This window comes from Mytilus galloprovincialis, chromosome 8, assembly GCF_965363235.1.
Source record: "Mytilus galloprovincialis chromosome 8, xbMytGall1.hap1.1, whole genome shotgun sequence".
NCBI classification, from domain to species: domain Eukaryota; kingdom Metazoa; phylum Mollusca; class Bivalvia; order Mytilida; family Mytilidae; genus Mytilus; species Mytilus galloprovincialis.
The window spans coordinates 95,982,846-95,995,787 of NC_134845.1; the positions used below are offsets into that span (position 1 = coordinate 95,982,846).

At 31.2% G+C, this 12,942-nt stretch overlaps 1 protein-coding gene across 3 annotated transcripts in view; it reads left to right on the plus strand.

Annotated features, from left to right (window-relative positions):
- The window catches only part of LOC143042879 (uncharacterized), a 60,935-nt gene extending 49,903 nt beyond the window's left edge, over positions 1-11,032 (plus strand). For 2 of the 3 annotated variants that reach the window (XM_076215370.1, XM_076215372.1), the window contains 6 exons: positions 159-229; positions 1,102-1,344; positions 2,937-2,993; positions 4,097-4,150; positions 5,721-5,810; positions 10,181-11,032. In XM_076215370.1, the coding sequence (XP_076071485.1) occupies positions 159-229; positions 1,102-1,344; positions 2,937-2,993; positions 4,097-4,150; positions 5,721-5,810; positions 10,181-10,300 (635 nt within the window). In that variant the 3' untranslated portion in view covers positions 10,301-11,032. The remainder of the gene's footprint in view (positions 1-158; positions 230-1,101; positions 1,345-2,936; positions 2,994-4,096; positions 4,151-5,720; positions 5,811-10,180) is intronic. The other variant, XM_076215371.1, reaches the window with a different exon arrangement.
- Positions 11,033-12,942: the final 1,910 nt, after the last annotated feature.

A 12,942-nucleotide genomic window follows, 5' to 3' on the forward strand; every position in this document is an offset into this window, starting at 1 on the left:
CCTAGATTTGTTTTTTATTCAATCAATTTATGAATTTTTGAACCGCGGTATACTACTGTTGCCTTTATTGATATATCAATGAGTATCCTTGAATGAAGTTGAATTATGTGCTTTATATGATAATTTATGTATTATGTATTATTATTTTACACTTCAAGTGACTGGCACTGGAGAAGAAGTGAAGCCAGACACTGAGATCAAAGAAAACCAACCAACAGAAGACAGTCGAGTGCGTATTTCATTTTTAAAAACGTTTTCCTCCACACCTTGCACATAATTTGTAATGTTTCTTTTATATACAGTATATATACCTCATAGATGACTCTATCTTGAACAATAAAACAGAAATTAGACTAAATCCTGTGAAAATAATATGACCTATTATTTCACTGTTATTGCTATTGTGTGCATTTTTCCTTTGATCTTTTTATGTGATAATTTTTCATATCATGCTACTCGCTTGAGATGGAAAATTATCGCTAGAAACTAAGGAGGCAACGTGTCGTTGCTAACAAAATAGACATGAAATTGACAACGTTGTCGTAGGTAAAATAGCGATAAACAGATTATCATTGGTCATCTCAACTCGATTGCTTTTCTCACTTTCGCTGTACCACCTCAAGTGAGAAAATCAATCTCGTTGAGATGATCAACGATAATCTATAATTATTTCACTGTTATATGTCAATGATATCTTACATACTTCGAGAGTATCATCAACTCAGTAAGTAATGTTTTATGTATCATCCCCCTCTCTCTAATCGTTATATCCTGATTTCAAGAAAATGTGGTCAATTCTATATGTATTTGGTTTTGATGTTATATATATATGTTATATTTGTTATTCTCGTGGGATTTTGTCTATTTGTGTTACATTTTAGTGTTATGTCGTTGTTCTCCTCTTATATTTAATGCGTTTCTATCTGTTTTAGTTTGTTACCCCGATTTTGTTTTTTGTCCATGGATTTATGAGTTTTGAACAGCGGTATACTACAGTTGCCTTTATCTATTATCTTTTAATAAACCACATTTTTTTATTAATTATTAAAGTTACTAAATGAAAAAAGAATCATTTGATAGTTCAACCAAATGTATTTGCAGGTTTCAAATCCAGTACAGGAATACAGAAAAGAAAAAATGTTTCCACCTATTATAATAGAATCGCCGATTAATACTCCAGTGGTTAAATTAGACATTAAGGACGATTCTTTTAAACCTCATGGGACATATCTTACACGAGAAAAGACAGAATTCGATCCAGTTTATTCAAAAAGACAGAAAAGAGATACACAGTCCAGAAGAGCGTACCTACAATTAGATTTATTACGGAGTGGAGATATATTTGTAAGTTAACTTCATGTAATATTCCGTGTGAGCAGTGTGAATCACTGAAACCAGTAATAATCCCTATGTTTGCAATGTGTTGATTGTCTTCTTGTCAATTACCGATGTTATTCTGTTATAACATACTTTTAACCCCAGTTGCTTCCCTTTGTCAATTGTAACATGGTTTTTAAACTGCTGTCAATATTAAGCTTGATATGTGAAAATGAAATATAGTATTTAATCATTTTTTAGAAAGAATAGTTATTGATTTCAAAAGATGCAAGCTTTAACAAAAGAAAAGCTGTAATTAAAACACATTTTTCAGTGATCTCTTCGCTATTTGACCTATTTTACTTTCTGTATTCAATAAAAGGTCATCATAGATACAAGGATTAAATTTTGTATTTGCGCCAGACGCGCGTTTTGTAACAAAAGACTCATCAGTAACGCTCGAATCCAAAAATGTTAAAAAGGCCAAATAAAGTAAGAAGTTGAAGTACATTGATGTCCAAAATTCCTAAAAGTATTTTCATATACAGCTAAGGTTTACTGAGTTAGAAAAAAAAGCCTTAGTATTTCAAATATTTAACGGTTTTGTGAAAAGTGCTGACTGATGGGCTGTTGATACCCTCGGGGAATTAAAATTCCATCAGCTGTGGCATCGATCCAGTGGTTGTAAATAAACTCATCATAGATACCAGGATTTAATTTTGTATGTACACCAGACACGCGTTTCGTGTATGAAAGATTAATCAGTGACACTCGAATCCAAAATTTTAAAAAGGCCAAATAAAGTACGAAGTTGAAGGGTATTGAGGTCCAAACGTCACTGACAATTTTAATATATTTGACGAATTCAACTGAAAGATTTTAGTTGCTGTAAACCCTTTGAAGTATAGTCAGAAAACGGCTTTTATGTTCATTTTTAATAAAACAACTGTGTGTACAAGTGAAAAAAAGATAGTAAAAATCAAACAATCATGACAGCTATTCTTACTTTTATTGGTAACCTAAGAATATTTTTTAATTTAAGAAATCATTAGTCAGATCAAGCCCAACCTAAACTGAACTAACTCAATCACAATCATTTAAAATTGAGTAATTTTTTGTACATTTTTTTATTGTTAATTAAGAATCAACGATTTTATACACAGTTTTATTTTTGGGTTCTCAATGCTCTTCAACTTTGTATTTGTTTGGCATTTTAACTGTTTTGATCTGAGCGTCACTGATGAGTCTTATGTAGACGAAACGCGCGTCTGGCGTATTAAATTATAATCCTGGTACCTTTGATAACTATTTGTAATTATAAAGGAATTATTAACAACGATAGTACAGATGGGAGGTTCAATATATTTGGAGTTTAATATATTTGTTTTATCATTTTTTAAGTGAAAATAAAGGACATATGGATTAACCATAAATAGAAATAATAAGTAAAATAATCACCTAAAAAAACACTGACACACTATCATAAAAATATGAATGAAAATACCTATACCTATTACACAATGACCATTCATTTTACTAAACACATAAAACTAATATAAATTGCACATTGACTTTTATCCTACACTGTCTAATCACATTTCTCCACTACACCGTAACAGGGTTTAGATTCTGTAGCAAGGCGGTTCCAGGGACTACCAGAAGTGCCTGTTGAAGAGGTAATATACAATAGAAATTATAGATGGATTCAAGTTTTTAATCTCATGTGTTTAAATATACTCAATATCTTCCTAATAGAGACACCCGAAGTAATAAAATGATTTTGTATTCGTAATTTGAAAAATATAAAAAAAATAATCAAAAACTCCAATACAAATTGAATGATAACCTCATCGAAATATATCACTAGTTATTAAAGATACTAGGCTTATAATTTAATACGCCAAACGCGCGTTTTGTCTGCATTAAATGAAGGCAACATTAGTATATACTGCTGTTATAAAGTCGTAAATCGATTGAAAGAAAAGCTGGGTTACAAATTATAACCGAGTGAAAAGACTCATCAGTGACGGTAAAATCAAAATAATTAAAAAGCCAAACAAGTAGAACATTGAGGACCCATTTTTTTTTTGGAATTTAAGGAATGCGGTGTTACTGACCCTCTTTTCAAAGCCTTTTATTATGTGATGTATACACTTAAATATATGGAAATAAGAAGATAAGGTATGAGTGCCAATGAAAAAATGAGTCGCATATTAATATAAATTCAATTAGTTATAGCGTTAATACAATGTTATGCTTTCCATCAATTATTTTTAAGTTTTTTTTATATCAAAAACAAAAGTTTGAACAGTTTTGAGAGATATGAAACAAATCAGTCTCCACGATTCGAATCACATGTTGTTACAATGAATGGTTAGACCAATAAATGATCAGCTGATTGATGACAATTAAAATACACCTTTCATGATACTTTTCATTTTTTAATATTATTTTTCATTTTCTTTATTTTCACACAATTAAACACAACCGATTTAATGATACTAAATAGATATAATAATGATTAATGTAATTTTGATTTTTTTTTTCATATGATATTTTGTATATAAATGGCAATGCATCATGACAAAAACTTCTATTAATATAATGATTAGTACATGCATACGTATGGTCTAATAGATTGTAGTCCTTTATATGTTAGTATCTGGTATTAATATACATGTCTTTTTGTACGTATGTTCAAAAGTGAAATAGATTGTATTTCATTTATTTGTACCAAGTTGTACTTTAAATAAAAACATCTATCGATTTATATTATCAGGGTTTGGAACATTTACATCCTACAATGGCATCAGAACCTAAAGGTGTTTCGTTGGTAAGTGGAACTTAATAAAATATTTATATGTATTTAAACAAAAACTTACAAAATTCTGTCCACTGAATAGTTGACTGCAAAACTACATTGATGAAGGCATGGCCATGGGTAACGTCATTATGGTTCTCATTCAAATTGTCTATGTTTTAAATGTGTAGCGGTACAAATTTATGTTGTCCCTATTACATATAATCAATATTCTTTTTTATACTCTGAAGTTGAAAAAACTGTTTAAAACTATTACTAAATTCAATAAAATGTCGGTCATTCAAAGTTTAATTTTGTTCCAAGGGGAATAACTCGAAATGGTATTGCTAACAGATGACTATAAAACCGATAATTAAATTCTGGAGAGGCGCTCTTAAATACGACCGAAAAGGGGAATGGCGACAAATTATTTTCTTAAAAGGTCTGTGCGTCAAAAAACACGACAGGGTGCCATACCACACTAAAACCTCCTGTAGGAAACACTAGTTCGACTCATTACATAGCATGTGCTGAACCATAGTGAGACTTACCAACACAGGGATTGTGCCTGATATTTATATGATGAAGACATAATATTTTAATCAGTTTAATTGAAATCTGAAGTTTTTTTATATTCTTTGGTTACATCGTCTGACATCAGACTCGAACCTCTCTTGAACTGAATTTTAATGTGCGTATTGTTATGCGTTTACTTTTCTACATTGTCTAGAGGTATAGGTTTAGTTTCTTGTTTAAAATTTGGAGTTCAGTATGGCGTTCATTATCACTGAACTAGCATATATATTTGTTTAGGGGCCAGCTGAAGGACGCCTCCGGGTGCGGGAATTTCTCGCTACATTGAAGACCTGTTGGTGACCTACTGCTTTTGTCTGTTCTATGGTCGGGTTGTTGTCTCTGTGACACATTCCCCTTTTCCATTTTAAATTTTACCAATTAGGACTGTCGTAATTTGATATGACCTTCATCTTGGACTATTATACGAGTCCCATCCTTCATAAAAAAAATGATAGTACATCATCGGTGAACTTCACTCTTGTAGCTATTATTATTATAAGAATTGTTCATAAGTTCTAAAAAACAAAACCAATCATCCATTGTTGATAACGTCAAAGCCAATCACAACGTTTTTGTGTACGCTTTTGCCTTTTTCATCGAATGTTATAGATTTTGGAGCAAAACATATTTCTTTACTTGATAAGCTTGTACCAAGTCCGTATATCCAGACCACGGGTTGTCTGTTTTTGTTGACCGTCAATCTTTAGGATGAGTCGGATATAGATCAAGTAGTTTTTCCCCCGAGACGTCAGCTAGGGCTCATATTGGTCGAGGAATGATACTCGGGTCGATATTGAGAGTATTAATCTTTTCGTCATATTCTACCAATCAACGAATACAACCAGAGGCAGAAACCCCAATATTTTTACTACCATCTGATGTAAAATAGGGCTCATATTGGTTATCAGTAGAAGTGTGAATGTTTGGCTAGTTAACTCTCACTCTTTTCACATATGCAAAAACTATCATATTGATGAAGTTTATGTTTAATATAAGTATATTAAAATCATTGTAAATTTTCTTGTAGGTTAGTGACGGTGCAGAAGTTATTAGAATCAGTAAAAGATTTTTCTTATTACATGCCAAAAATAATACAATGCTTAGAGTTGAAACTATGGTAAGATACAAACAAAAAAAAGTTATACAATTAAGGTGGTACAAAAACTACAGGGAGACATCTCTTTTTAACTCGGATGAACGTTTCACTAGCGTTCTATTGTTTAGAAATCATTAAGCTTCTCAATGATCAAAAATAAGTGTCAATCAGCAATATATCTTATGAAGTTTTCCCGATAATGTGTGTGGTTCTTTTTTTGAAATTTTCATATTTTTGTCAAAGGGTCAAAGTAAATATTTTGTTTCATATTTTTGGAAAATTAAACAAGTCAAATTAAATTTAGTCGAGGTCGTTTGGTACACCTCCAACTTCAATAGTTAGCAATATTACTGCATTAGATGCATCTTTTTCAACAATGAATACATCATCAGTTATGCCCAAGACCAATTTATCTAAAAATCTGAAATATAATACAACCGGTAGATCTGACAAAACCAAAATAGATATAAAGTGAAACCCGGACAAGGATTCAGAGATTCACATGAGGGAAATACAATCCTTAATCTAAAACTATTTCAATACTTTAACGCAGAAAATTAGATAAAATAATATCCGTATTGTTTAAAGTATGATTTAAAACTGCATCAATACAAACATAGAATTACAATTTGACAGTTAAAAATGAACCTTTTTTTTCGACCGAGTTCTCTTATTTTTTGTATGAAACACACAAATTGTCCCGTTCTTTCTTTATTCCAACGACATAACACGTAAAATTAAGTAGATGTCAGTGTTACACAATTGGTAACATTAATTAATTATCAAGGAGTATTAATTAGGAAATTTATTAAAAAGGAAATAAACAATTCAATGACAATCATGTATGCTTTGGACACTAATAACCATCTGTGAATACATTAAATAGCAGAAAGCCTTTGGACACTAATAACAATCTGTGAATACATTAAATAGCAGAAAGCCTTTGGACACTAATAACAATCTGTTCGTATATTATGGACATATATACCCCGAAGCCCATAAATGACCATGTTTACTTTAAAATAACATTTATCCGTCAGGGGTTAATTACATTATTTGACAATTAACCTCATGTAAATAGTACTCGATAACCGGACGATTATACAACCGGCCTACAGCTATAGACATGTGTATGGACCATTGGACTATATAAGATACCTCAATGGACTACATGGGAGCTTGGTACAAGAGATTGGTACCGGAGATTCCGCCAAGGTCTTCCCCATCGTGGGTAGGCTGGAAATCATGCGCTTAATATCCGAACGTAATCCATAAGGACTGAACATTTATAAAACTATACGATCACGTGCCATTGTGAACTATTGAACATTCGAACAATTGAACTTTAAAAACAGTTTGTGAACATTTCAACATTTGAACTTTAGTATCTTTCTTGAAATTGTAATTACGTAATAAAATATATTTAATCATTATTGACTTCGTCACATAAGTCACGATTTGGTGCCGTTTGACCACGATCGACTTGGATTGTCTAAAATAACGCGAAGGAATATAAAAGGTAAGAACTCAGTTACTTTCATTTTTCTTAATGGACAATCAAGATATTTCTATGTCAGTACAACAAATAGAAATGGCTTTTCAAGGGATGGCACACATATTCAGTAAAGTTTTTAATGTTAAAGGAAGTCGGGCCGTATTTTTAAAATGCTTAAAATCAGAAGTTTTGTCACGAGTTGTGGTAGGAACAAATTGTTTTTATTAGGTATATTTTAAGGTATTATAGGTCGATTAAAAAACTATGAATATTATACACATTTTTTTTTTAGAGAACAAGGTTATTTTTTTAAGTGTAATTTTTATCGGCTGTTATTTAATAGATAGGATAAATTATATAATATGATTCTTAAAAAAATATTTTTTTTTTAAGTTTGAAGAAGCTAGTTTTTCGTTTAGAGTAATATGTAAAAAAAAACAAGTAAATATGTCTTGATACAATATCATTTTTTGGAGGTATTTTGTTTTTTTTTGTTTTGATCATATTATGGGTTATTTTTTTGAAGATACATTCAATTATTCTAGAAAACATATGTTTTACGTAATTTTAGTAGTGCACCGGTGTAAATTAAGGTTGATTTAGAACCTTTGGTAGATGAAGTTAAGGGTACTTTGAGGATACATTGTTTGCGTGTTAGAGCCATTGGGTGGTGGTTTCGCAGTTGGGTAGTGTTTACGCACATTTGTTTAGAGAAAACAAATAGTCTATAATTTTAGATTCCAACCCCTTCTTCGGATGATTAACATAAGTGATGTTAAGTTATTAAATGGTGCAAGTTTTTTTTCTATGGTGTTAGATTACGCCATATTTACATATTGTTAATAGATTAAGAGAAGTATCTTCATAAAGTAGCACATTAAAGAAAAACATGGATATGTTTGCCCTTAGGGATTTACTAGTATTGTTGTAGCAGACTGATATTTGTAAAGAAAGAATAAGAAACATATGAACTTCAGAACTTAACGAGAAAATTTAAGTGAAATAGATATTTGATATTAAAGGAAAACTAGCATTCAAATAAAATTAAAATTGAAAAGTAAAAGTAAACAATTATGAGGATTATTATCAGAAATTAAAATAAGAATAAAGAAATAATTAATTAAGGTGTTAAAAAAAAAAAAGAAAAGAATCTAAACGATGTGTTTAGTTCATAAGTAGGCATAGATTTTTTTTTTAATTGTTTTATTGAAATATATAAAAGGGATAGGCAGTAGGTTTGAAATTTTAAAACAAATGAAAAATAGATATATAAAAAAGAAAGGAAATAGTATAAGGAAATTATATACTAATTTAAGAAAAATGTAATACATTACAGAGAACGACATTTTTTTTCGCAATAAGGTGTTTTTATTGCTAGGCTCAGATAATCCTGCGAACTCAAGGCGAATGAACGAACTATCAATAATCTGATAGATGAATGAAAAAAAAATGAAATAAAAAAAGAAATAAGGGGAAGTAAACAATTTTTAGTTTTTTCCAATTGAGATAAGTTTATCAGTGGGGTTTAGGTGCGATCTTCATTGGAATAGCCATATTTTTGTACTGTTAATTAATTCAGAATATATCTTGGTTAGCCAAAAAGAATGTTGTGAGTTCTGGTTCTAATGCCACGAACAATTGGGTAAAAACAAATGGTGTCTTCGCAATTGGTTGGAATAGATGCTACTGATAACAGAGAGATGTCTTCCTCCGCGCCATTGGTCAAGGACAAAACTTAACCGAATGCCGATGTTAACAGCCTCTTAAGAAGGACGAACCAAATAGCTAGATGCGTCAAATACTACGTAAATGGAGATGATGATGACGACACTTGTACAAAGATGTGCGCCCTTTCCAGCAGTTGATGAACTTTATACTTTGATGGTGACGGAAATAAAACATGAACTATGTATATCGAACTATTTTCAAATGAACTATGTGTAAATATATTCAAATGTTGGACTTGCCGAATTTTATGAACTATATATGTGGTGATGGTTACCAAAAAACTTAACAATGGAACTACTGGATTTACAATAGCATAAATGAAGAAGGATTATCGTATTTTCCGAACTTTCGTTCTTATTGCGAGGGAAGGAATAATGTTACACAATTGGTAACATTAATTAATTATCAAGGAGTATTAATTAGGAAATTTATTAAAAAGGAAATAAACAATTCAATGACAATCATGTATGCTTTGGACACTAATAACCATCTGTGAATACATTAAATAGCAGAAAGCCTTTGGACACTAATAACAATCTGTGAATACATTAAATAGCAGAAAGCCTTTGGACACTAATAACAATCTGTTCGTATATTATGGACATATATACCCCGAAGCCCATAAATGACCATGTTTACTTTAAAATAACATTTATCCGTCAGGGGTTAATTACATTATTTGACAATTAACCTCATGTAAATAGTACTCGATAACCGGACGATTATACAACCGGCCTACAGCTATAGACATGTGTATGGACCATTGGACTATATAAGATACCTCAATGGACTACATGGGAGCTTGGTACAAGAGATTGGTACCGGAGATTCCGCCAAGGTCTTCCCCATCGTGGGTAGGCTGGAAATCATGCGCTTAATATCCGAACGTAATCCATAAGGACTGAACATTTATAAAACTATACGATCACGTGCCATTGTGAACTATTGAACATTCGAACAATTGAACTTTAAAAACAGTTTGTGAACATTTCAACATTTGAACTTTAGTATCTTTCTTGACTTTGTAATTACTTAATAAAATATATTTATCCTATTACTGACTTCGTCACATCAGGTCGCGTATTTAACACACCGGACGAAAGTGTGTTTACACATGCGCAGTGTGTTCAATATTTGATTTACAAAATATTTTGTTTTGTTTTTACAGCATCGAGAGTACATGAACCCAGAGGAAGCAAGAGATAGTCTTTATACCGCGGAAACATGGAATCAGTACAAATCTGAAATTATGAAACGAATGGTCAGTGCCTTGTCCTCAAGAGCGTGACGTATGGTCAGTTCCTAGTCCTCAAGAGTGTGACAGATGACATCAGACGCTGTATTATTATTGAAACAACTTGACTTGACTGACTACAATAAACTTCTGTTTTGTACTTGCTGCAAGCCTCATTTATTTAATGGTCTGTAATCTAAATTCAAATGTTGCGAAAACTCAAGTAATTATAAGGGTTACACGGATGAAATGGGATTCAATTTTAAAGTCATATTATTTTTAACATTTGTAAAAAATAAAAAAAAAAGATTTCCAACATAAAGAAGAATGAGGAATTACAACATTCTTGAATGAGTTATACTGGTTCTTATATTTCAAGACTTCTACCCTATGAATTAAAAAATTAATTTCATATGTCGAACCGAAACCCATATACAAAGGAAAGAGACGTATTTGTTTTTTAAATTTCCGTATACTGAATAGAATGATAAACATACTGTTGATAAAAGTATATAATTGAATGATGAAAGTACTAATGGTCAAATAATATAAATGTAGTGCTAAAACAGATGTTATACAACCATTGAAAATAGTTGTAATCATGTTATAATTATTGAATGCATTTGTATACTTATAAAGGTGCTGAGTTGTGTAGCAGTTATAGAAATGATGTTATGTTTATGTTTATAGTCGCTCAATTGTTCAATTATATGTTTGAAAATTAAAGAAAATGAAATATTTAAGTTATGCATTTACTTGTTGGTTCATTAAAAAATATTTGTGTGATGCCATGCTTTATTATATTATTTGATGATTGAGTGAATATTACATTTGTCAAGAACTTTATTCCGAGTGTTAGCAAGGTTTAGATTGCACAAAGTGTTGACAAATGTAAAGCTTACCCAAGTAAATATAAACATCGAACATCACATGATATGCCTGTTGTCCTTCACTTTTTAGGTTTGAAAAGTAAAGAGGGCTTTTAGCAACATATATGTTTTAAAATTTTGTTAATGTTAAGTAAATACTTCAATCAATTTTCTGAAATACAAGGCGTGTATGTTGATGCCCTTGAGGGTAACCTTTATGTAGTCATTGGTAAATGTATTCGAGTCATAAAAAATAATCAGCTACTTTCAAACATAGCTATGGGGCATTTTCCAGAATTGATAAAACATTTATTAAAGACGAAACAAATTCATAAAATTGTTTAAGAATTTTTATAATTACATGCATTTCATAAAATGTAAGTTTTTAAATGTAATTATAAAATAACATCAAACAGGATTGTGATTTAAACTGAAAATCATTTTTTTTTAAAGGAGAATGATTGAAATCGCAGTGTCATCGTACCGTGCAACATGAAGTTCAAAGTTTAAATTCATGCACAATTTCTTTATACGGGTTAATAATCGAGGTTGCGTTTTATTTCATTTTCAACTTCACGTAAAAAAATCGAGAAAAAAAGCATGCACAAAGTTAGGATAAAGATATGATGATCTTAAGACACATAATTAGTTGTCCTAAAGTTAGTAGGAGAAATGTGGTATGTCCTAAGTTAAGAGAGCTTCGAGAAAGACTTGTCAATTTAAGATAGTCTTAGGACACGCCTAATCCTAAGATAGCTTCGATAACACCACCCATTGTTACAAACTAAAACTGAGGGAAACACATCAAATATAGGATGAAAAAAAAACCGAATCAACGGAAACCCTAAAGTGCAACAAAAAAAAACAACAATGTAACACACACAGAAACGAACTATAAAACAACAATGTAACACACACAGAAACGAACTATAAAATAACAATTGCCCTTTTCCTGACTTGGTACTGGACATTTTGAGAAAAAAAAATGGTGGGTTGAACCTGGTGTTGTGGCTAGCCAAACCTCCCGCTTTTATGTTTTTATAAATCAGGTCTTTGGTTTTCGCTTTTGAATTGTCCTATCTTGTGTTGGAGTTAATCGTTATTGAAACCTTTTGGGTGAATTTTTAGTTTTTCCAGTAAATATCGTCCTTTTAGTTTTTGATGCGTTTTAATATATTTCAGTTACAAAGAATATCAACAAACATGCGGTACACTCCAGAACAGCTGTGAAAGTCTTCATTTGGTCTATTTAATATAACAAAGTTCTTACGTGTTACCGGTGTCTAAACTCAGTTCAAACTAGTGAATCATGCAAATGTCTAAAATATCGCCTGTTAAAAATTATTTTTTAGGTTTTGTATTGCGTTAATTTCACTCTGAAACAGTTGTTGTTAGGGATAAGGGATTGATAAATACCCTGCCACGTCCTGTTTTGCTTTTGTAGATATGTTCTGCGTTGTATCGATTTGATGAGTAAGCCTAGTTCATATATTGTTTGTTCTTGTGTTTGTATGTGCCTGTCCTTTGTCAATAGCTTGTAGTTCAGTGGTTTCATATATTTCATGACTTGGTCTTTTATGGCCGATGCAGTTTGTTTGTTCTCATTGTTGAATTAAGAAATAATTCATGGAAGCCATAGATTGTTGGAAATTTACACATGGCCTGGGCCGTGATATTCGAATTTCATCCTGAGCGTTAGCTTGTAGTTCAGTGGTTTCATATATTTCATGACTTGGTCTTTTATGGCCGATGCAGTTTGTTTGTTCTCATTGTTGAATTAAGAAATAATTCATGGAAGCCATAGATTGTTGGAAATTTACACATGGC